General features: G+C 33.8%; 2 protein-coding genes across 2 annotated transcripts; both read left to right on the top strand.

Moving 5' to 3' along the window:
- Window positions 1-677: 677 nt before the first annotated feature.
- Window positions 678-13,341, top strand: LOC122600703 (V-type proton ATPase subunit a1). The gene is made up of 18 exons (XM_043773460.1): window positions 678-1,031; window positions 2,329-2,373; window positions 5,328-5,450; window positions 5,620-5,727; window positions 6,454-6,564; window positions 6,633-6,806; window positions 7,053-7,190; window positions 8,046-8,153; window positions 8,280-8,387; window positions 8,490-8,638; window positions 8,948-9,101; window positions 9,575-9,735; window positions 9,881-10,087; window positions 10,867-11,050; window positions 11,475-11,558; window positions 11,726-11,919; window positions 12,004-12,063; window positions 12,689-13,341. The coding sequence occupies exons 1-18, from the start codon at window positions 891-893 to the stop codon at window positions 12,891-12,893; spliced, it is 2,454 nt and encodes an 817-aa protein (XP_043629395.1). The 5' UTR covers window positions 678-890; the 3' UTR covers window positions 12,894-13,341.
- Window positions 13,342-14,961: 1,620 nt separating this feature from the next.
- LOC122610391 (DDB1- and CUL4-associated factor 8) lies at window positions 14,962-19,816 on the top strand. Its single transcript, XM_043783385.1, has 5 exons — window positions 14,962-15,422; window positions 16,448-16,699; window positions 17,320-17,463; window positions 17,578-18,273; window positions 19,389-19,816. Exons 1-5 carry the CDS (start codon window positions 15,237-15,239, stop codon window positions 19,629-19,631), a joined length of 1,521 nt encoding a protein of 506 aa, XP_043639320.1. The 5' UTR covers window positions 14,962-15,236; the 3' UTR covers window positions 19,632-19,816.
- Window positions 19,817-25,252: the final 5,436 nt, after the last annotated feature.

Raw genomic sequence — 25,252 nt, 5'->3', positions numbered from 1 at the left:
TATATAATATAACTAAAAGAGGAGGTTGGGGTACATTTTGCATCCTTAATCGCTCACTTTTAGCCTAATACTTTCTCCTTATTAATTCTCAATTTTTTAATATTTATTTAATAAAAAATAGCCGACCTTTAATAAAAAAATTCTTGTGAGCCAACACATGTTAACCATCATCTACGACTCCGTGTTGTGAACAACTCGAAGAAAATCAAAACGTTTGAGATGATCTTTGTTGATGAATTGTTATGTATTTTTCAAATTGTATACTATACACTTTTTGTTTCTCTTTTTTACTTAACTAAAGTTAAAAAAAAGGGGTAAACTGAAATCAATATTTATATGAAATTCATTTTCATGTGTTTTATCTTTAGCTTTCATATTAATTAAGTAGTGATATTGGTCATACACTTTTTATTTCTTTTTTTATTATACTAAAGTTGAAAAAAAAAATAAGATATATATTTTGATACTATCCGTTCAAACACCAGTAAAAAAAATAAAACACTACTTACATTTAAAAAAAAAAAAAAAAAAAGAAAGAAAAAAAAAAGAAAAAGGGAATATGTTAATGGAGAGTGTGTAAGATTATCCTTGTGGCAAAGTAAACCGATTTATTTGCGGGATCTACAATCATAACTTTTTTTTTTTTTGATTAAAGAAAAGGAAGTAAAGCAATTCTAGTTTCTACAGGCAGTTGACAAACATCACATATATCCCTCCCGTCCCCAATAACTTTATATACATATATATATCATCATCCGCATCAAATGCGCATTATTTAGATCCAGAAAACTGCACGTAGAGCATGTATAGGCCAGATCTTCAGATCTAGCCCTAATCAAATAAACATATCTAACATTTGATTTACTAGTAAATAATAATAATAATAGAAAATGGAAATAATGAAGAACTTACCGGAGATGGATCTGATGCGATCGGAGAAGATGACGTTTGTTCAGTTAATCATGCCGGTTGAATCCGCCCACCGTGCCGTTTCTTACCTCGGTGAATTAGGTCTACTTCAGTTCCGTGACGTATGTTGCTCCTCCTTTTCACCTTTTCTGATTCTACATCATCATTATATTATATATATATCTATATATGAATGTGTATGTGTCTGTATAGTTTATGCGTGTATAAAATTAGTTAATACTCTCAAGATTAAATCGCCTTAGTATTAAGTCTTACTTCAAAGCTCCAAATGAATAACAAGTTACATAGAATGGAGTCCCCATTAATGCGTTGGTTTATATTTCGAAGAAGAAGAAGAAGTATATTGAGTTGGTTGATAGTGTGTAGTTGATTCTTCACTGCATTAGGAATTTGTGTGAGGTTGTTGATGTAAAAGTAAAAGTAGAGATTGTTTGCAATGGCCGAGCAAAATTTTCATTTGATTTATGTGAATATATACATGGACGGATTCCACACAGGATAGAAATTAAGGTTGTTATGGTTCATGCTTTGGCTTTATTTTGCCAATGAATCATGCCTCGTCAAAAGATGGTTAATCTTCATGCCTCGACATAAGATAGCTGGATGGTTTTCATAGTAATCATGAGGAAACAAGGTTCTTTACATTACGATGAAACGTAACTAAAACAAGAGTTGGACGGGCTCAATGGTAATTAGTAGTTACAAAGGCACATTTTCTACTCTGTCGCAGAAGTGATGGACATTTTAGTATCGACCAAGATCTTTCTATTCTCCAATCTCCATTCTCAGCGAGCCACATGTATACTCTTGCTGCCCCTTAAGTTTTATTATGTTCATCAAGAATTGGCATCTGACGCAGGGACTTAAAACCATACTAGCTATATATGTTCAGTCATCCACATTCCACACCACTTAACACATGGAGTTATACGGTTAGTTCATAAAGTTAAAGCTGTTAAAACCAGTAAGGTACTATCGTCCAACTTAGATATTCTCTATCAAGTTGTATTGTCCAACTTAGATATGCTCTATCAAGTTTCAAGTGTTGTTTGTCTCCAGACTCCCAGTCTAATGCACCACACAAGAACTTATGTATTCTCGTATTGACCCTAAAAGACAGGTTTCAAAGGGACATGTAACATGTTAAACTTTTTCACTCACCCATTAACACAATTGTTAGCGGGACAAAAGTGTCTTTATGCTTATTCAATGTTACTGTCTTATTTTTCCTCTCTTCATCTCTAGTTCTTTATTCATTATATTGATATCTTCTCCTTTGAATGTGTGTCTCGTGGTCAAGTCCTTGTGATCAAAGTACAATTCCATATATCAGTGTCTTTTTATTAGTAACAAAGCTTCCTTCTATAATATATGCAATGCTATTATTCTTTTTGGCAGTTAAATGATGATAAAAGCCCATTTCAGAGAACATTTGTTAACCAGGTAATTATTATATCATATTCATAGCTCACTTCAAATTTTATTTTCTATATGCAGAGTTATGCTTTTGGTAGTTACTTGTTAATTATAGTGATAGTGTATTAGGATCATATGTTACATGTCAACTAGAGCTTCATTTCTCTGATAAGAAGGGGCGGATCCATGTACATGAGCGGGTATGCACTTGCATACCCTGGACCTCATATCTTCAATGTAAATTTCTAGTTTTTTTGGGTCTTGATGAGAAAGTTTACTAAGAGTTCATACCCGTCAATTAAATGGTGAACACCCTGCAATATCATCCCTGATTTCCTTGTCTTGTTAATGTACATGTAGATACAGAACCGCCATTGAATTGATATACGCGGCTGTAATAGTTCAGAGAATGAATGAAAGAAGATAGTATGCGTGTATATGTTTTATATTTTAGGGTAAACATCCTTTTGGGCTTTATTGGGCTAGGTGTTGTTATAAAATTAATATGTTAACTGATTAGCCCATATATGGCTTTTGGAAGGATTTATTTCACCGAAATTTACTATTCTTCCATCGTTCTATTTTCTAATAGCATACTAGTAATATTTATGGTCCAATATATTTTATTAACATTATGATTATAGTGTTTTTACAGCAACAATTAATATGTGTTGTTGCTGACTTTGAAAAAAATAATAATAACACTTCTATATAAATAAGTATAGATATATTGTTGTTGTAGATATTATATAAATAATAATTTTTTAGTTTACATGGTTATTTTTTTAAATTTTGTTTAAGATATTGTTAATATTTCCATATTTTAAATATAACTTTCTTTACCATTTAAGGGCTTTATTGAGAAACGACTAATTGTCGTCATAACTAATTAATCGCTTGAAAGTGGTTGACTACTGAACGACTTTTACCACCTTGAATACAGAAAAATGATGTGATTTTCTAGCTTGTATCAAAGGTTGGTCCAAAATAGCAAAGGAGACCCAAAAACCCGACGCGGACAAAAAATTTTTTTATCGTTTAATTTTGCATACACTCTTTTATATTTCTAGATCGCCACTGCTGATAAGCCATTATGGTATCTAGGGAACAAGCATCGGCTAACATTGTATCTGTATATGTTCGTGATATAGGTGAATAATGTAGTGACAGCATAATTGCTCGTATATGTTGGCAATCTATATGAAATTGAAATAATATGATATGAGATATGTTAGTAGGGAAAGGAATCCCAGAGTGTATGTAACTTGTCAACTTTTTCTATTGTATGTATGCATCAAAAATTTTGAACGTTTTATGGAAATAACCTGCTAAAAATGTTCGGATAGTGTAAATTACCGGCTGGGTAAAATTTTTGCCGGTCACATGCCATGTAGGCCGCCGCGCTGGAGCCACGTCATAAATTAATTAATAATACTTCATTAAAAACAAATGTAAAAAATCTCCACCCAGATCTGAAACTTGAATGTTCAATTTGCTACCTCCTTTTCCAATCCACCACCACCACCATATCCTCTGTCATCATCTCCAAGTGGGTTTTTTTGGGATTTATATATGTAGATATATAGATCGGTTTTCCATTACATCATGTTCTCCACCAGCAAACCCCACCACACGCTATCGCCACTTCACCACCACTTCGTTTCAGTATCAATCGGGTTTTCTGATGGCCGCTATGAAAGAAAACACAGACTGATAGATCCATTTTCAATATTTATATGTTTTTGTTGTTTTTTGGCTGAGAAGAAGATATATCCAACACCCAATTTTATAGTTGTTTTTTGTTTTGTTGGCGACCATATCCAAACACACTAATAAATTCATCTTTATTTGAACTTTTGTATTGGTTTTGTCTCCTGGATATGCGCATAAGCCCAACCCTCATTGGATTATTGTATTGTCATTCCGTTTATTTCAGTTTGAATTTTGGAATTGTAAATGGTTTTTGAAAGAGATCGGGAAAATAAGATAAATGATTTTTGGTATACTTTTTTGTTTTGATTTTGATGAATGTGTTTTTTTTTGTGTGTGTGAGTTTATTATGTATGAGATGGAAATATAGGAGACAAAAATGGATCTGAAAATGTTTATTGGTTGATATTAGTGTTATGTTATTTCGCCGGAAAAAAATGAGGTTATCGGAAACAGTACCGGAAGTAAGTCGGAGAAGAAGTACGGAGTAAAAAATTCACCGGAGGTCTTGCAAATGTATTCAACTATGTATAAATGTGTATTGTATGTATCTTACGTGTCATGATTAATCCATGTCATCAAGCCACGTCAGTATTTTAATTAAAGATAAAAAGAATTGTTACCGGCTAACCATCAAGCAGGTCACCGATTACACAATTTATTCAATTTAGCGACATACTTTCATAAAACGTTCAAAAATTTTGATGCATACATACAATAGTAAAAGATGACAAGTTACATACACTCCGGGATTCTTTTCCCATGTTAGTAATGTAGTTTATGCTAACACTGTCGTATATGCTAGTAATGTGGCAGCTATGAATTCTTCGTATATGCTAAGAATGTGTCTTTTATATTAGTTAAGTAGATAAATATGAAGCAATATGACAGTGGCAGTGTTCTATAAATGTTTGTAGGCTTGGATGCACCGAGGCTATGAATAACCATGTATTTTAGTACTGGTGTTGGTGACTTGGTGTTGTTTGCAGAGTTATTATTTTATTGCTTTTTCCAGTTTCTGTTTTTCAAAGGTTTAACTAGACCAGTTATGTCTTGCCATATTGGTTTCAATTCATAAGTTGAATGCTTTAGCTTCCAAATAAGTTATAATCATGTGTGGCTCTTGTTTGGTTTGATGAAGACATCCCTCAAAATTAGGCCCATTTTCTGCTAAGTAGGAACCTAAATGTATATGCGTATATTATAATGTAAAAGGAGGTGGATTGATTTGTCAGATTATGTTTGCTTGCATGTCGTACAACGATTATTAGGTAAAAAGGTGTGCTGAAATGTCAAGAAAGCTCCGATTTTTCAAAGATCAGATACATAAAGCTGGTTTACTGTCTCCCGCTCTTCCTACGATGCAACCAGATGTTGACTTGGAGGCATTGGAGGTCTGTTCTTTCCAAGTTCTAAATATAGAAATAAATATTATAGAACCAAGGAGGTTAACTTGGTTCAGAACTACTTATTGTTGTCCACTTATAATGAAAACATATTAACTTCTTTTTGAGGATGTCAACTTGCTTAAGAATTAATTCGTATATAATTTTGTTATCACAGATACAACTTGCTGAGCATGAACACGAACTTATTGAGATGAATGCTAATAGTGAGAAACTACAACAGACATACAATGAATTGCTAGAGTTCAAGCTGGTGTTGCAGAAGGTACATAGTGTATCATTTATGTTTCTGTGATAGACTTGCATCTAACTGGCTCTGGTTTACCTAAACATTTCTTTTAAGGTGTTGATTTAACTCATTTACTTATTTATCTGTCACCTGGGTTGTGCTTTTACCTCAAACAGGTCAGATCAAAAGGTTTAGTTAATAGGGAACATGTTTAATGGGTCAAATAGGGTGAAACATGAAAGTCTCCAAAAATCTTTAATTTTATGCATACATTTCCTCATCATTATTATTTGAAGATTCAGATTATTGCTGTTCAAAATATATATATTATATGTAATCATAAGGAACACATGTAATTCTACAAAAGTGGTGAATATCCTGGCCCGCAACTACCAAAAGACCTGATAATTCAAACCTGTTTGATCCCTTACACAATCTGCCCATTGTCCCACTCCGCTTGTGTTATTGCATCTGAAACTCATTTGTTATGAGGTACGTAGTAAAGGTACTTCTGCAACAAACTAGTAAATTTCAGTTGTCCTCTGGTTTCACCGTTGAGTCTTTCACTAATAAAGCCACCAATTATATGCCAAGTTGTACCAAGTACTTGTGGCCATAATTCTAATTAGCAATTGAGCGTGTTTAGATACTCATCATCATCGTCTCTATTTTGTTTTTTAGTTTTTATATTAGAGATCTGATGTTCAGAACTTCTAAATTTCTCCTAAAATCGGTTTCTGAATATCGTGATGGTTTCTTCAGGCAGGAGGCTTCCTTGTCTCAACCAAGAGTTACGAGACTCCAGAAGGCAGAGAATTAGATGATAACGTGTATCCCAGTGATTATCCAGATTCTGCCTCCTTACTTGAGCAGGTAACAATTCTAATTGTTTTTGCATTTTGGAGTCCCTAATAGAAACTCAACGTTTGTCAATCACACAGGCTACACATTCTGGATCATCAAATCTATCTGGTCTTAGGTTTATTAGTGGCATTATTCCAAAATCAAAGATATTATTGTTTGAGAGAATGCTGTTCCGTGCAACAAGGGGGAACTTGCTTTTCAACCAGGCGCCCGCAGATGACCTGATCATGGATCCCCTATCATCCGAAATGGTTTGTTCAACTCTCCTCCTCTCTCTTTGGGTCATAAACTCCACCAAGTGTATACACAAAGTGCCATATTATTAGTTATTTGTACTTATAGGGTGTTACTAAAATGTCTTCATTTGGTCTATCATCTATGGTTCTATGCGGAATGTTTGTGGAACCTCTTTTTAAGCATACATCTCTGTTTCTTTGGTGTGTATCCATGTTGATCATCCTTAGAGCTCAAATATGAATTTGGATTCTTTTTCTCAGGTTGAGAAAGTTGTATTTGTAGTGTTCTTCTCTGGGGAGCAGGCAAAGTCAAAAATACTGAAAATATGTGAAGCATTTGGTGCCAACTGCTATCCTGTTCCAGAGGACCTAACAAAGCAGAGCCAAATAACCCAAGAGGTGTGTTTCCAAATGGAGGATTGGTGCTACCTTTTGCTTTAATACTTTATTAGGATATTTTTTGTTTTGCTATTGCTGCGTAATCGAACCTCCACCAATGATTGGCTTCCATCTCTTAAGGCAGGATATGTCTACAGTGGTGGACCTGTGTAGCCAATCGGTTGCTAAATCTGCTCTCGATGCTTTATCATAAATGGGTTGACCAGGGTAATGTTTAGTCCTGATGGGTCAAAGGGTTGAGCTAAAAGCTTTGATCAAAAAGGAAAACAGTCTATTGGGTCATATATTTTGAAAGTCATCTAAAGAATAATGCTGTATTAAATCTCCTAAATCTGTACATTGAAAAAGTTCAGACTATAACTGTTTAATATAGTTAAGAGTATAAAATAAAAGTTTAACAAGTAAAGTTTTTGCTGCTTGGTCAAACTTGTTTGACCTGTTTTGGCCACGCTCATAAGTTTACAGATCTTGGACTGGACCCTTATTGATCAGCAACTTCCCCGCCCCTATTTTCTACCTCTACTATGAACAAGACAACAGGCTATTAAATTATTAATTCTACAATATACATTGTGTAATCCTGGAATTGAAGAACCATTTCTCTTTCTTATCTGCATCTGTTCACTTAAATAAACCACTTAACTGGACCTCGGTTTTTGAGGGAAGTACTTCAGCTGTTGTGCGCCTTTGGAAGAATGCTATTATCCTTGTACAAGTGAAACTGCTATTGATTTTGTGCAAAATAATATGGAGATTATTAGATATATATATGAACTTTGCCGCATTAGAATCAGACCAAATATAGAATTTTTCTGCTAATGTTCAAAACCATTTTCTGCACCTATCCCTTTTCAGGTTCTGTCACGCCTTTCGGAATTAGAAACCACTTTAGATGTCGGAATACGTCACAGAAATGCTGCTCTTCATTCTATTGGGTTTCACTTAACAATATGGATGAATATGGTAAGGTGTGCTTAAATGTGTTTCTTCTTGTAACGAGAAACAAAGTTCTGATTTTTCACAATGTCATATTCAGAGTATTGAACTTTAATATTCTTTGCAACTGTATATAATATGATGATTTTGTAGGTTAAAAGAGAGAAAGCTGTGTTTGATACATTGAATATGTTAAACTTTGATGTTACAAAGAAGTGTCTAGTTGGAGAGGGATGGTGCCCTATATTTGCTAAACCCCAGGTATTTTGTATGCATTGTTCTTTATGTATGGTTTTTTTTCTCTTTCTTTAATCAAACAGATATATAATTTTTATTTCTTGTACTATGTTATATTTATATTAGATTCAAGAGGCATTGCAACGTGCAACATTTGATAGCAATTCACAAGTCGGCATTATATTTCATGTCATGGATGCTGTGGAGTCACCTCCAACATATTTTAGAACCAACGCTTTCACATATGCATATCAAGAAATCGTTGACGCTTATGGGTAAGCTATATTTCACATTGATATCGCTTTAACACAATTTTGACACTTCTCATCTTTCAGTGTCGAATAATATATTATGTTGAATATTTACTTAAAATAGTTGTTTAAGAAAATTCTTGTAAAACAGTAAAAGGCTCCTGCTGATCAGCTGATGTAATCATGCATCATAGTAAATAGTTTACTGTTACAACTTTGATATAGCAACCATGCTTTGTTTGAACTGAAACTTTTTAGATATGGGTCAATGGGTGTATATGTATTTCTTTTTGTGTGCGAGTATTAATGATATCTGAGTCCTGTTCGCTGCAGCGTTGCTAAATACCAGGAAGCCAATCCAGCAGTTTATACTGTAATTACTTTTCCATTTCTTTTTGCCGTCATGTTTGGGGATTGGGGACATGGAATATGTTTGTTGTTGGGTGCGTTGATTCTCATAGCTCGTGAAGGGAAGCTTGGTTCTCAGGTTTGTTCTTGTAGAATGCTGTTTTTTTCCCCCCGTAAATTCCCTTCTGACATTTGAATGCCATGTCTGCTGTTTTGAATCTGACATTTTTTATGAATAGTTTTCACTCTTTGTAAGAGCTCCAAATGCAAATGTCAATTTCAATGTAAAATTGAGTACATCTATGATCTATAATGATTTTGAAAGGTAGAAAGGTACTTTATATTTTTACGTTTAAATGTCATAGATGGACATCCTAAGTGTTGATGTAAAATTATGTATATCCAAATGTCAATTTCAAGTGCCGCTCTCAAATGTAGTCTTGTCTCTTTTTAAATAATTTACATGATGATGGGTATATTTGTTGTTTTCCTTTTAACTTATGAAAGTTTTAATGCTCTCTAAATAGTTCTTGCTTGGTATCTCAATATTCTTGATCATTAAGTCATTTACAATCTCAAATATATGATTTTTCTATTCATTGTTTCTGGCAGAAACTTGGGAGCTTCATGGAGATGTTATTTGGTGGCCGTTACGTACTTCTGTTGATGTCACTTTTTTCAATCTATTGTGGTCTAATATACAATGAGTTCTTTTCTGTACCTTATCACATTTTTGGTGCCTCTGCTTATAGATGTCGTGATGATTCATGCAGGTATACATATATATCTTACATTTTTCCTTGCATGTTTAAAATGTCATGCCTGAACAATACATGTTCTTCATTAATATAAATCTTTTGCTAAAGAAAACTTCCTCCTAGTTGGCATTGAACAAACATTTTCCATGTTCATTGACAGGGATGCATATACAGTTGGTTTGATCAAATATCGTGATGCGTACCCATTTGGTGTAGATCCAAGTTGGCGTGGGAGTCGTTCAGAGCTACCTTTTTTGAACTCTCTCAAAATGAAAATGTCTATTTTATTCGGTGTTGCCCAGATGAATCTTGGAATTATGTTGAGCTACTTCAATTCGATTTTCTTTAAAAATTCTTTGGATATCAGGTATGACATGATGTTCAAGGGTATCTATATCTATACTCCTAAATAAAGCATATTGACCCCCACCCTTATCAATTCATGGTTGATCAATCTACACCATCCAATAAAATATTAATATTGTAGATGTCCCTACTTTCTCCCTCGCCTAATATCTAAGCTATCTATATCTATATCTATCCTATATAAAAGAAACTGAACCCCCCCCCCCCCCCCTTTTTTTTTTAAAAATTTTTAAGATCCTGATATGTCTAATTTACCCTTCATCTTAATACATCCCTCTTTCCATTCTATACACTGTGACTGAAATACTCTTACAAAAGTTTCATACTTTATTAAAATTCTCTTTGTTCATCAAATATTTTTTTTGTTTGTTATTGTCAAAAAGTATCATACAAATAAAAGTTCCGATTAAGTATTTGATTTGAAATTAACATTGTCACATCACCTCGAACGTTGTCTATTTTTTCCGCTGCAATGCACGGGTACCCATCTAGTAAAATACAAATATTATTTATTCAATACTTAACATATTTTTAACGATTTCATATATTACTATTTTTTTTATAATTTATCCGAAGCTTGTTTATTTTCTAAAAAAATACATGTATCATGTTATATTCTATACTATATTAAACTCCTTTTTGAGGCTGCGACGAACCACCATCAAAATCATCGACTGCATTTAAAGAATATTTAGTCTCGCTGCATTGTGCGGATAGTATGCTAGTATTGCTTGATATGTATAGACATCTGACATAAATCAAATGGTGAAACTTTACCAGGTATCAGTTTGTGCCACAGATGATATTTTTAAACAGCCTATTTGGGTATCTTTCGCTTCTTATTATCATAAAGTGGTGTACTGGTTCTCAAGCGGACCTTTATCATGTAATGATTTATATGTTCCTGAGTCCTTTCGACGATCTTGGTGAGAATGAGCTGTTTTGGGGACAAAGGGCCCTTCAGGTACTTCTTAACTCTACCATCCTGTAGAATCTAACTAGATGTGGCCAGACAGGTTGGTGGACTTAGATTGAAATGGCTCAAATTGGGATGAGTTGACCCGTAAACACTTTGTCGTAACAAACAAACAAACAAACAAACACACACACACACACACAAATATATGTATTAGTTACGAAAACAAAAACCATGTCACGGTAATTAATATTCAAGTGAAATGATTTTGTAGGTTGTTTAAAGTGGAACTTTGGGCTACTTTCTATCCGTTTTAACTCGTCTCCCTTTTAGCCAATTTATAAACTTTATGACGCGATTAAGATGATACATGACCCAATTGACCCATTCATAATTAAAAGTCCTGATTTGTCACCTCTAAGTTTAAATGTAATAATCAGACCTGCTGATTCCTTAAGAAAATATTTTGCAGATTTTGTTGTTATTTTCAGCTCTCGTTGCTGTTCCATGGATGCTTTTCCCCAAACCTTTTATTTTGAGAAAACTTCACTCCGAGGTACTATTCATTTGCTATTATACACTTTACGAGTTTTGTTTTACTTTTTGTGATGGTCATGCCTTCATGTTTTTGCGTGATGGCTAAATGTCATCTATTTTTAGATTTTAGTGTTGTTCTAGTGTAGCCTCAAGTTGTTATTAGTTTTATCTCTTAATACTTTTCAGAGATTTCAAGGTCGTTCATATGGGATTCTTAGAAACTCTGAGATAGATACCGATTCTGAGCCTGGTTCCGCAAGACACCACGAAGAGGAATTTAATTTTAGCGAGGTCTTTGTGCATCAAATGATACATTCTATTGAGTTTGTACTTGGTTCAGTTTCCAATACTGCTTCATATCTTCGATTATGGGCTTTGAGGTATAACATTAACTTATCTGACTTAAAAATATCTGAAACTAATCTTTTATTGTATTTAAGCTGACACTTTACGGTCCATCACAGTTTAGCTCACTCAGAGTTGTCCACTGTATTCTACGAGAAAGTGCTCCTCCTTGCTTGGGGGTAAGCTTCCTCTTTCTTTTTCTTTTCTGGAACTCTGTGAACCATATCTGTTTTGCACATTTTTTTGCGTTTTTTTGGACGTGGCAATGGGTCAAGATGCGCAGTCTGTTAACCTTCTACTATCTTTTGTTTTTAGAAGTTAGAACTTTATATACGAGTAATAAATCTACTTTACCAAACTACATTGTGAAGATAATAATACAAGTTATTTTATAATAATGAGTTGGAGCTTATAATCATTTGAGAATATTTTTGAAAATTTTGACCTGGTTGTCCCTTTATGACTTTATCCTCTTTTTGACCCAAGTTTAAAAAGTTGAGCCTCTGACATGGAAACAAAATTGCTCCCTTTAATTTTTTTTATAACCGTTAATTAAAATTATATTTGTTGGCCATAAGGCACAAGAGCGAGTTCAAATGACTTGTTGCTACAAGTTGGGCCATCAAGTCTCTGGTATTTCTTTTGTGTTTATCAAAGGGCTTATAGCCTGGTGGCATAGTGGACAAAGGTGTGAAGATATTGTGTATGGTGTTGATATTTGCCTTGCTAAAATAAGTAATTTCCTTTTTGCATTTATATAAATGTAAACGCGTATTTAAAAACATCCATCCAATGAATTTTCAGGTATGAAAACATCTTTATACGGATGGTGGGATTAGCGGTGTTCGCCTTTGCAACTGCATTTATACTACTTATGATGGAGACACTAAGTGCTTTCCTTCACGCTTTACGGCTACATTGGGTGGAATTTCAAAACAAGTTTTATGGAGGCGATGGTTATAAATTCAAACCTTTCTCCTTTGCAGCCATAACTGATGATGAAGATTAGTAAAAGATAGTTTATTCCCCTGTACTCACCTTTCTGGGGAAGGGCATCGAAAAAAGTTTTTTCTTTCACCCACCACAGCTGGAGTATAAAAAAGGGTAACATTAAAATACAGAATTTTGGGTAGGTAGAATTACGAACGGATCTTCATTTTGTCCATGTGCAGCATGAATTAACATAGCGTTGTAGAAACCCGGCCCGGACTTGTCTGAATTTGATGATACCAAGGCCCTGCTTGCACACAACGGATCTTCTATATTTTTTGCAGGGTAAAACTAGCCGTTGTAAAGAGGGAATTCCTTTATGTGTATTGCTCCAAAGAGTTAGTTATTGAGTAGATTTTGCTTTCTATAATCTTTTCTATTCCGGTCCTGGGTTCTGTTTTTGAGTAATAAACAACAAATAGGAAAAAAATAGTATACACAATATCAAATGAAGTTCAATTCTCAAATATTGCATTCAGCCTCGTATGGTTTCATGTAGTGTGGAATTTTCATTTGCATTTTATATAACATACGTAACACACTACCTCCTCGATATGTATATGATTTTATTTTTGGGTTTTTAATGAATATTGTCTGGAGTTATAGTTAAGCTGAAAGGTTATAGCACCAAAAGTTCAAAACAGAAAGTCGTCGACTAGGATACCAATGTCTATGAAATACTCTAATGATACCTCTCAAAGCTGGACTGAATGAAGTGGGTGATTGTTGTTGGCTTATTGTTTAAATTTTATTGAAAACTTCTTTTTTTATCAATTCGTCTTGACTCTTGAGCATCATAAAACTCAAGAACATACTGATTCCTCTTCTTCATTGCCTCTGTGAATAAAGTCTCATCTACTTTAGTAGCCTTGCAATTTTGACGTCCCGAGTCGGTATTCGGGGATTCCCTAACATAACACTACAGTTGGTAACTTGTAAACTTCGAAAATCACCTCTTAGAAAATCTTATATGGAAAATCTTAATCTTAATATATATATATATATAATATAATATTATAATATATATACTATAAGACAGTTGAACTAATGACTAATTAACCAATCACATCGTTCGATTTCATCAAATTGACTTTTGATGATGTCATCATTTAGAAAAACTATAAATTAAAAATCTCAATAATCATTATCCAAATATATTATTATATTAATATTTATATTAATTTGTAGAAAAAGTCTCATTAATTTACACTTTTTTGTTTTCCATCAATAATTTACATTTTTTAACCCTGAATACGTAATTTATATTTATTTTTAGTTTTCAACTTAAGAGAATTTTTTAAAATTTACAATCATTTAATTAAATAAAAAAAGTTTAACATATGAAATATTTTCTACAAAAAGTTATGCCAAAAATCATCATAAATTCATTATCACCTATGGTCAGAGGTGGCTCAACAGTACTATGAGACTAGGCGATCGCTTTAAGCCTCCAAATTTCTAAGGCCTCGGAATCTTGTATATTGGACTTAGTGTTTGAATTTTGGATTGAGTATCGTTATATAATTTGTATTGCAGTAATGCCTTTTTTATTTTTGCATCAATATCTGCATATTTTTTTTTTATTACTTGTAGTTCAATAACAAAAGACGAGCTACTTTTTTTTTTTTACTTTAGTTTATATGGTAATGAACTAGGCCCCCAAAATTGATCTCGTTTGAGGCCTCCAAAAACCTTAAGCCGCCACTGCCTATGGTGTGATCAAAAATAAAATATTAATATCATTAAACGGCTCATGGTCAGTTTGATCCTTATGGATGGCAAAACCTTGGGGTTTTTTCCTCTGAATACTTGTAACGGCTCATGATCAACATCTCGTTGTCTAGAATACGTGCAAGGCTTCACCATTATACAGTAAAATTTTCTCGATATCATATACCGACTGAATGTTCGAAAAAAAAATATATCATTAAACGAAAAAAATATTTAATGCATTACTCAAATATTCTGTACCTAGCACATATTTAACGATGTCGTGAATAATATACTCGTAGTACATTTGTCAAGGGAGGTACAAGTAAAATGTGTATGTGTGTGTGTGTTTGTATGTGTACGAGTGTGAAGTGTAAACTTTACCGTTTGTTAGTTGTAGAAACATCTTTGATTTCCTAGAAATGTAGAGGTTGATCACTTCTGAAGCAGCCCCAAGCCCCCAATACAAAAAATATAACTATATACGTATCATTTTATTATTTATATCCATCTGTTGCTATTCATCATCATCATCATCATCATCAATTCCCTGAATATAAATTCTATCAGACGATGAATTTTCTATCTAATTACTATGTACAGCCCTAAATTACTCTGTAACTGAAACTAATCAAAATATATTTATATAATTATGGATATAGATATTGGTAGTACTTACAACAATCATCATCATCATCATCATAATAATAATAATAATAATAATAATAATAATAATAATAATAATAATAATAATAATAAGGTTTGTGAACTTTTTTTCAATAGACAGATCGGATTCAATCCTCCCTACAAATTCTCTCGCCGTATCTCTGCTTCCCAGGTTCTTATATATCATTATTATTATTATTATTATTATACAATGGGGCTGTTTGGCTTCTTATTTGCTTGTTATGTTTGATAAGCCTCAATTTTTAGGCTTATTTTTGGACTTGTAAGCTTATATTGCATTTACATGTCATGACAATGATAAATATAAATTAAGTTACAGCCAACATAAGCTAAGACAAACACTCCCATATATATATATATATAAAATGTAAGTAAGTAAGTAACACCCAATGCCGTCTTCCACGGGTTTTGGGTCCCAATACCTCGACGGTGTATGGGGGAGGTTAAGATGTAGACAGTCTTACCCCTACCATGACGGTGTAGAGAGGCTGCTTCCAGGTTCTATCTAAAGATAGAAAAGGACCTCCGGCCTTGCAAGGGATGAGGATAGAACCCATGACCTCTGTCTCCAGAGGCAAAGGTGTTAACCACTTGATCCAACCTTGCTGCTTAAAACTTGTATTTATGATAATTGATAAGGGGTTTTTCCAACCGGGAAGAATATACTAATTTTTTGGGCAAGATGATGGTAGTTATGTCGTAATTTAGTAGTTACAATGTGGGGATGTGCTCGTATTTTGGTGACGTGGCACATTATTGTGTTAGTCTGTTATGGGGTTATGATAAATTTAGAGTCGAAATGAATTAGATGAGATGCTTTAAACAACACCGCTTACAAAAAGTTTTCGTATATCTCGTATACTTTTTTGACAAGATATGAATGTGTTAACTTCGTATTTTGACATAAGCTTTAGTTTCGGTTATCTGGTTCAAGAGATACCTATAAATGTCATCGAAATCAACTATTACTGGACGCAAAGTCAGTATCGTGTTGAAAAATAAGCTTTGATTTGGGTCATTTGGCTAAAAGGCTGCTTACTAGTGTCATCGGAGCCAACTTTTGGTCGACCCTGGACCCAAAATTTTGTACCTTCCTCAATTGTGACAATTGAAAAAGTAGGTTGTGATTCAATATCTCAGTGGAAATAGATTTCTTATTATTGTTGTTGTTTGTAGGGTGTTGTAAAGAGGATTGGTCTTAGTGGTAAATTAGTTGGGCATGATGGATGTGTAAACACGATCGAGTTCAATAATAATGGCGATCACTTGGTGTCAGGTTCCGATGACAGAACGGTTATGTTTTGGAATGTGGCTACTACTTCTTTGATTCTTTCTTATGCTTCTGGTCATGTACAGAATGTTTTTCAGGCAAAAATTATGCCATTTACAGACGACCAAACAATAGTAACTTCTGCTGCTGATGGCCAAGTGAGTTTCCAACTTCCCATTGGGATTCGGTTTTTTTATTAGGCATAGCAAGTCAAATTTTTTTGGTTCTCTGTTAATGTGATGAAGATTGTTAACTAGAAAGTTAGTTTCTTGGTTAGGTGACTTATGAAAAGATATAGGTGATATGAAATGTGCATATGGTGGTGGTTAGATTTATAGACTGTTGAGAGAATCAGGGAAGTAATATGAAAGGTTCGTAAAGAAATTTCGCACAATGCATGTCAGTATGATATTACGTTATATGTATATTAATGTAGTAACAGTTTCGTCAAAATATTCTACATTACTCCAATGATATGTTAATGTTTTGTATAAACTATAAACTGGTGGCAGGCTTTATGCATTCACACTTGGGGTGAATTTTTGACGCATTCTCTTATATGTTATTTTTTCTTTCTTATTTTACCGATTCTCAACTTATTTAACCATACATTTTCTACCATTGGCATATGAAAGTTTCTACGAGTACATGCATTTCATAAAAAAATGAGGTTTTTACAAATATTGCCATTTTGCAGAAGCTGCCTTCATAAGCACAGGTCTTGATTAGTGTATGTGACTTGTCAATCCCTTTTTAACAAGCATAAGGTTGTTTTCAGGTTAGACTTGGTCAAGTAGCAGAGAATGGTCACGTGCACACGAAAAGATTGGGGAAACACCATGGCCGTGTTCACAAGCTTGCAGTCGAGCCTGGAAGTCCCCGCATATTTTACAGCTGTGGTGAAGATGGACTAGTTCAACATGTAAGTATTATGTCTTTTTGACCATTATAAGTCTAAGTAGGACTTCGATCTTTTAGAGTGCAAAGCTTTCAGCTGCTGTAAGTTTAATTATTAAACAGCTTATGTCTATTGCAGTTTGATTTACGACGTAATTCTCCCACAAGGCTTTTCTGTTGCTCCTCATTTGCAGAAACCGATCAGCAGTCTTCCTCGGACAGTTTAAGATTGAATTCAATTGTAATTGACCCGAGGAACCCTAATTATCTTTGTATAGGAGGTTCTGATAAATATGCACGTGTATACGATATTAGAAACTTTCAGAAGGACCAAACATTAAGCAATAGGGACCGTCCCGTAAACACATTTTGTCCAAAACACTTAATTGAGACTCATGATGTTCACATCACTGGGATGGCATACTCGGGCACCAGTGAACTTCTTGTTTCGTATAATGATGAACTTATTTATATGTTTCAAAAGAATATGGGGTTAGGACCCACCCCCATGGCGGTTTCAAAAGAAGATTTAGATAATTTGGAAGAACCACAAGCCTATTCTGGGCATAGGAATTCTCTGACAGTTAAAGGGGTTAGTTTTTTTGGGCCTAATAGTGAGTATGTGATGAGTGGATCAGATTGTGGGCATATTTTTATTTGGAGTAAAAAAGGAGGCAGACTTGTTCGTGTAATGGAAGGAGATAGGCGCATAGTAAATCAAGTGGTGCCTCATCCTAATATCCCTGTTTTTGCTTCCTCCGGTTTGGAGAAGGATATAAAGCTTTGGGCGCCTTTGTCTGATGACATTTCCCCCCTGCCTCGTGATTTAGAAGAGGTATGAATTTGCAACTTTTTTAAAACTTTATTTATCTTGAACTTTCGCAAACTAGACCATACGCTGTCTAGGGCTGCAATATGGGTAAGGTCAAAATGGCTAATTTACAATACAGTTAGACCTCTGCCAACAAACACTTTCCTACTTAATTTAGAATAATAATCTTAACCTCTCTTAGTAGTGTTTAGTTCAATGTCTTAGGTTAATCATTTGATCTGTTTAAGAGGTATTGTATATACTCCAATGACCCGTTTATATATAAATGGGTTGAAATTTTCTCCTAGAATATGCAAAGGGTCTCTACGTACGCCCGTGCAAAAATTTTACGCTTGTAGTCCTTGGGTTTGATTCTTCCATTTTTTAGTCTTTTTAGGACTTCTCATAGATAAGAACTAGTTTAAAAACAGAGGTTAGGTCTTAATTCTGTAATGAGGGGAAAACACACAATCAACCCTCATTGCACGAAGTTTGTTTAGCAAGCACCAAAGAGGAGCTTTGAGATGGGGTTGCTACTACATCGAACCTGCTTGTTGTAGAGTACTGTGGCAGTAAAGCTGGCAAGATGGATGGGGCATATACGGGTCAATGGGTACATATGGGTCATGTTTTATGTAACATTCAAAACAGGTTGAGCTGCCCGTTAAACATCTTTCTGTCCAATATATATAGGCTTCAATTATAATTACAAAACCGAAGTTGTTACAATAATGATCTAAATCTTGAATAAAAATCAGCTTTGGGTGACGCTCAACCCATTTGACCAGTACCTCCTTTTAGCTAACTTTCTTTATTGACATAATTCAAAACACTAAGTTGACCCATTTATAAGAAAATATGTCAGGTTTACTATTCTCTAGTTATTGCAAATACTGTTGCAATATACATCATCTTTTCTAAATTAGGTTTAACACGAAGTTTTATATATCCAAAGTTGTTTTTTTGTGTTTATCAAGCATTAAAAGAGGGTGGCATATGCTTCTGTATACGTTACAACCATATATGCATGATTCGAGTGACTGCTGACTATGACTTTGCAGTTTCCGTTACCAGCTACACTCTTCCCCGTATTCTTTTGGCACCAATTTCATAATGTTTCCTATTCGTGCATTGAACAGATCATGGAGTCAAACAGGCGAGGCAGAGAAGATCGTTCACGCGTTACACTCACCCCTGATGTAATAATGCATATTTTGCGACTTCACAGGAGGCAGGCAATGGCTTATATTGAAAGAAGACATAATAGAGATGATATTACAAATGAAGAGGAAGATGAAACTGATGCGTATGTCTTGGGATTCCCTGATGGTGACGGCGGCTCCTTGGAAGAGGGAGATCCAAATGAGTGTAATATAGTTTAGTATTACTTGTATTTGTAACAAGTTTTGGCTTTACTCTGCCAAAGTGTTGACATTTTATCTTGTTTTGCAAGTCTGTATCATTATTTGAAAATAAAGGTTGCATATAGTTGCATATGTATAGGAAATGATTTTATTATTATAGAATGAAACTTATATCAGTGACATTTGATTACACTTTTTTTTAATGAGTTCTAATTGTAGTTAATATAAAATAGGAAAATGTTATGGTCGGCGTTTATACCTTTCATATGAAAAGTTCATTTTTGAATTTGATGATAAAGTGATTATTTGATGGTTTTTAACTAATCGTATATTCTAATGGTTTCGTTTAACAAAATCCTATAAAATATTATAAGCTAATTATAACTTGATTCTTTAAAAGAGAACCTTTTTGATAACTTATTTTTTACAAAACATTGCGGCTTAGCCATTTAGACATATATTATAGTGGAAAAAATGTTACACTGCGATCGTTCCGACTTTTTAGTATCGACCTTGACATCCACCGTTAAAAACCATCCGAATATCGTAAAAATAACAAATTTTATAACTAGGCATCATTTTTTTATACTGACCCTGACATCTACCGCCAATAACCATCTGAATATCGCAAATTAAGTCATACACTCATACCACATCAAAATTTTAATCAAGCAGGATTGGAAAATAAAGTATTGATCTATGTTCGAGCTACAACAAAGTTTAAGATTTATATATCTATAGTTGAGCTCGAACATGGTACTTTGTTAGCCCGAACTAGCTTGGTTACACCCTAGTTTAAAAGGTCATCAAGTATTCAAGTTCGTGTTTAAATAACATGAGTACTGTGTACCAAAGTCAAAACCACTCATGAAATACTTTCTATATTCGTTTGTATCAATATACAAGTACATAACCATGTTTTAAATATTTTTTTTTATTGACAATCTGTTTCTTTATCCGCTAAGCTATAGAATGTCTACAATACTGATATTATTGTGTGCCTCAAAAGTTGTTCAAACAATCTTACTAGAAAATATTTCAAAGATTTGATTATTATGAATCAAAGATTTTGTTGTGAATATAAATATAAAATATAGCATATTAGCATTAGAAAAGATGGATTTTTTCCTTTTTTAGAATAAGAGAAAGTACAACGCAAAAATATGGTGACAAAGATAAATGATTTAATTGTCAGTTGTGTTACTTCGGTTCTGCAAACTAATCATTCATTTGCAGGCAACATTTAAGTACCCCCTCCATCCTCAGTCCTATAAACAATCATTTTTAACGTATGCCATTTTCTTTCCCTTTTTATTTCATTTTTATTCGATAAACAGATAATAAAACATGTTTTCCAAATTTTTTAAGATAATAATATCTATATAATTATTAAAAAAAGTAGTAATTCAACCTTTTTAAAGACATCTTCAAAACTAAACCTATACTAAAAAGTTGTCACATAGGATTTTACCTACATGGCATCTCTATAATTTTTTTGACAATATTTATATATCTTTAATCAAATTAAATATTAAATACAAAAATAACTTATTACTTTAAAGTTAAATACAGTAAATATTAAATAAATAAATAAAACTATATAATACAAAATTAACAATGGAAATCCTGTTACTTTAAAAAAAAAAAAAGCATCGTACGTGTATGGGGAAAAAAATGCAATCTTGGAAGTTATATCATGAAATCTCAAGATTATAAAGAATTACTATTTGTGATTTGCAAGTGATAGTTGTTTACCAATCCTAGGATGGAGCCACAAAGAAAAAAAATCGGAATACAAGTGATTGTCGTTAATGTTTCTTTTTTTTTATTTATCTTATGAATTTTGTATAATTTAGAAATATCTATCAAATGGTTATGTATAATATGGTGATATAACAATAAAAACAACAAAACAACATGAACCAATCATTAATCTGAACTTTTATTTTTAAATATTTTTGGACACTAATTATAACAGCTCGCGCATCACGCGGGTAAAATACCTAGGATTAAAACAGTAAGAATCATGGTCTTCTAAAGCCTTCTTTCAACTTAATGCTAGCTTTAAAAATTGCCACATAGGATTTTGTCTTACGTGACATCTTCATAATTTTTTTACTATATTTATCTTAAATTAAATACATTACTAAATTTTAAATATATATATAAACTATATACATACAATATTTAAAAAATAAGTTACGTACTTAAATAAAAAAAGAAGCACCCTTTGTTTGAAAATTTAGATCCACTAGATCTAAATTTGGTAAACATATTTGACAAACTGTTTATGGATTGTGATCATTCACATATATGCTATATACAACGTAAAATTTATGAATATCCTTATTTGATAATATTTGCTTAAAACATATAATGTGTATATAATTTTTGGCATAACCATTCAAAGACCCACGAGTTATGGTTATTTATTCATCACCTTAAATCAAACGTTTAATATATTATAAGCAATTTACCGAAAATTAAAAGCAAACCGTCCGTGGTTTTACAGACTGTACACTTAATGGTAGTCGAAGCGGGCAACCATTGTGTTGTATATATCCACGAACATCATCATCCCTTAACTCAACCGTAGAAACCCCATTTAGGCTTCACCTATTAGTATTGGTATGTTATACATTTATACCATCTTTTTATGGTTTCTAATTTAATACTCATGAATATGTTTAGTAATTAAGTTTGTGATAATACATCAATTTTAAATTACCACATAGGATTTTATCCTATTTGGCATCTCCATACATTTTTCATAATATTTATCTTATAATACTTATTCTCAAACCAATATAATTTATTTTATTAAATATAATATAAAAATATTAAATCAAAACTATATACATAAGATATAAAAAAAAACCAAAACTCATATTAAATTAAGAATAAAAAGTTTTGTGTTGGACCTCTCCTTCGTTCTCTTGGCGGAAACACATAAAATAAAGTAATCAAATTGGTTGTTATTCTAACCACAAAACAAAGTCTATAATATAATGATAATAACAATAGTTACTTGAGTTTTACAAATGGGTTTTGGATTAACGGAGATAAAATACCTTATTTCTTAATTGTATTTAGGATTATTAAGGGTGTGTAATCACCAAAGTAAGTTAAATGACTGTGATATCGATTGTGATGTCAGATAAGATAAAATGTGATCAGAATGTTCCAGGATTTAACCATGAAGGCATGAACTATAACATAATTGATTTCCACAAGATAAACCTGTAGATTAACTATTTACTAATGCATAAAATAACTTTTTTAATTAGCCGCACATCACGCGGGGTAAAATACCTAGTATTTTTATATATAAATAATGAAAATTTGATATCTATCAATAAACACATCCATATGTTAAAAATTAAAAAAAAAAACAAAAAACAAACTTGACCTAACAACTCCATAGTATTATGACATTATCTAATGAAAAACTGGATTTCTTAAAATTAAATTGCTGCGTAATATATGTCACATATAAACTTAACAAGTTTCAAGGTAAAAAAAATTAAAAAATAAACAAAGTAGTAGTTTTGAATAATTTTGTAAGCTTGAATGGCTTTAAATATAAGAAAAGTTGAATAACTTTATTAATTTCAAACTATTATGTTTTTTATATATTAAAACAATTATCAAAAGGGGAAAATGATTAATCCTCAAAATAAAATAGTCTAAAAATCCTACTAACTATTAGATGATGACAGATGGAAAAATCAGAGGCAAAATTAAAAAACAGAATTAGTAGATAACACATATCACTTTTTTAAAGTTTAGAAAGATTTTTAGACTAATCTTTAAAAGGATTTATCATTTTCTATCAAAAAGATTTAATAAGAACATAGCTTAATTGGTATCCACATTAGGCTGGACGGAGTGGAGTAGGCACCGGACCGGTACCGGATGGCACACCGCCCCGACCCCCTGGTACCGGTTGGGTGGGGAGGAGACTGGGCACAGTGGTGCCGGTTTGGGTGCCCAAGTATTTGACCGTTAAAAAAAAAAGGCCGTGGGTCCCCCCTGCTCTTTCTCTTCTCCTCTTTTTTTTTCTGGCCGACCCCCCTGCTCCATTCTTTCTTCTTCCTTTTTTTTCCAACCAAATCATCCATCTAAACCCACAAAAATGAATAGGGGGAAGAAACCAAAAGAACCCAGTTACTCAAATCTACCCAAAAAATGCAGAAACGCGCCACCGCCAAACAATCGCGATATTATGCCACCTCCTCCTTCGCAAAAAAATACGGCCGAAGATGTGTATAGGCCACAACGTGTTGAAGATTTCTTGAATAGTATGGATCCATTGTTTTTCGAATCTGTCCCGTCAAGTGTCCAACCGAATACCGGGTTTTCGGGTTTCACGGGTGGTTCATTATCACACTTCGCGAGTCAGCAGGTTCAAGATGAAGAAGAAGAAGAAGAAGAGGTGGAGGAGGAAGAGGTGGAAGCAATACCCGAGACCCAAGTCTCGGTTAAAGGTAAAAGAGAGTGTCGAAATTGGGGGAAGGATGAAGAGGCGTGTTTGGAAAAATCTTGGTTAAACGTTTCCGAGGATCCATACGTCGGAAACGCCCAAACGACGGGTTCGTTTTGGAAGAAGGTGAAGTTTCAGTTGGACTCACACTTGAACCGTGAGTCGGGACGTACCCCAGAAATGTGTCGGTCGAAATGGAAGGATTTGAAGCATAAGGTGTCAGGTTTTTGTGGTATTTACAATGTGAAGAAAAGTAAGATGTCGAGTGGCCAAAGTGACGAGGATGTGTTTAAGTCGGCCGTGGCATTGTATATGCGGAAATACAATAACAAGTCCGGGTTTCCGCATGTAGAGGCGTGGCAGGTTTTGAGGAGAGGACCGAAATGGTCGGAGGTTCTTCCTTTGGAGGGGATTTGTGAGGAGTCGGGTAGCAAAAGGGTAAGAATGGAAGGGTCTGTCCATGTACGTTCATCAGGGGAGCCGTCGGTCCATATTGACTTGAATGAGGACCACTTGGAGCAAGAAGAGGAGGGAGGGAACGACATGGATGATGCACCAGTACATCAGGCTAGACCCGTGCCATGCCACCCTACCGTAAAGCTAAGGGTAAGCAGGCTGCTCCTTCCTCCTCTACTACACCTGAGGAGTTCTTGAAGATGGCCGCGGAGTTGAAATGCGACAATGAGGATAAAAAACGAGCTCGGGAGGAGAAGATGCAGATGCAGAAGGCGATGATGGATAACTATATGGCGACGGAGGAGGCTAGGAAGAAACGGGAGGAGGAGATGACACGGATTGTCCAGAGTCAGCAACGACAGAATGATATGGACTTCGTGATCAGGCCACACGATCACCTCAGCGGGCCGATGTTGGATATGGTTTTGGCGCAGAAACGCGCCCTTTGTGAACAGTACGGATGGCCGGCGCCTTAGTTGTATGTTTATGTTGATTAAGTTGTATGTTTTACTTGTTTTCGTATATTTGAATAAGATTATGTGTTTTATTTGTGTTTTTAAGTTGTATTAGTTTTAATTTATTAAATAAAATGTTTTAGTTTTAAAAAATAAATAGAAATGAAATTAAATAGAAAAGGGTGGGGAGGGGAGGGGAGAGGTGGTGAAGTGCTCTTAGCAATCGGGGAGGGGGGGAGGGGAAG

This window comes from Erigeron canadensis, chromosome 1, assembly GCF_010389155.1.
Source record: "Erigeron canadensis isolate Cc75 chromosome 1, C_canadensis_v1, whole genome shotgun sequence".
NCBI lineage: Eukaryota > Viridiplantae > Streptophyta > Magnoliopsida > Asterales > Asteraceae > Erigeron > Erigeron canadensis.
Note: the sequence above shows the minus strand (reverse complement) of the source record. Positions and strands in the feature narration are given on the sequence as shown.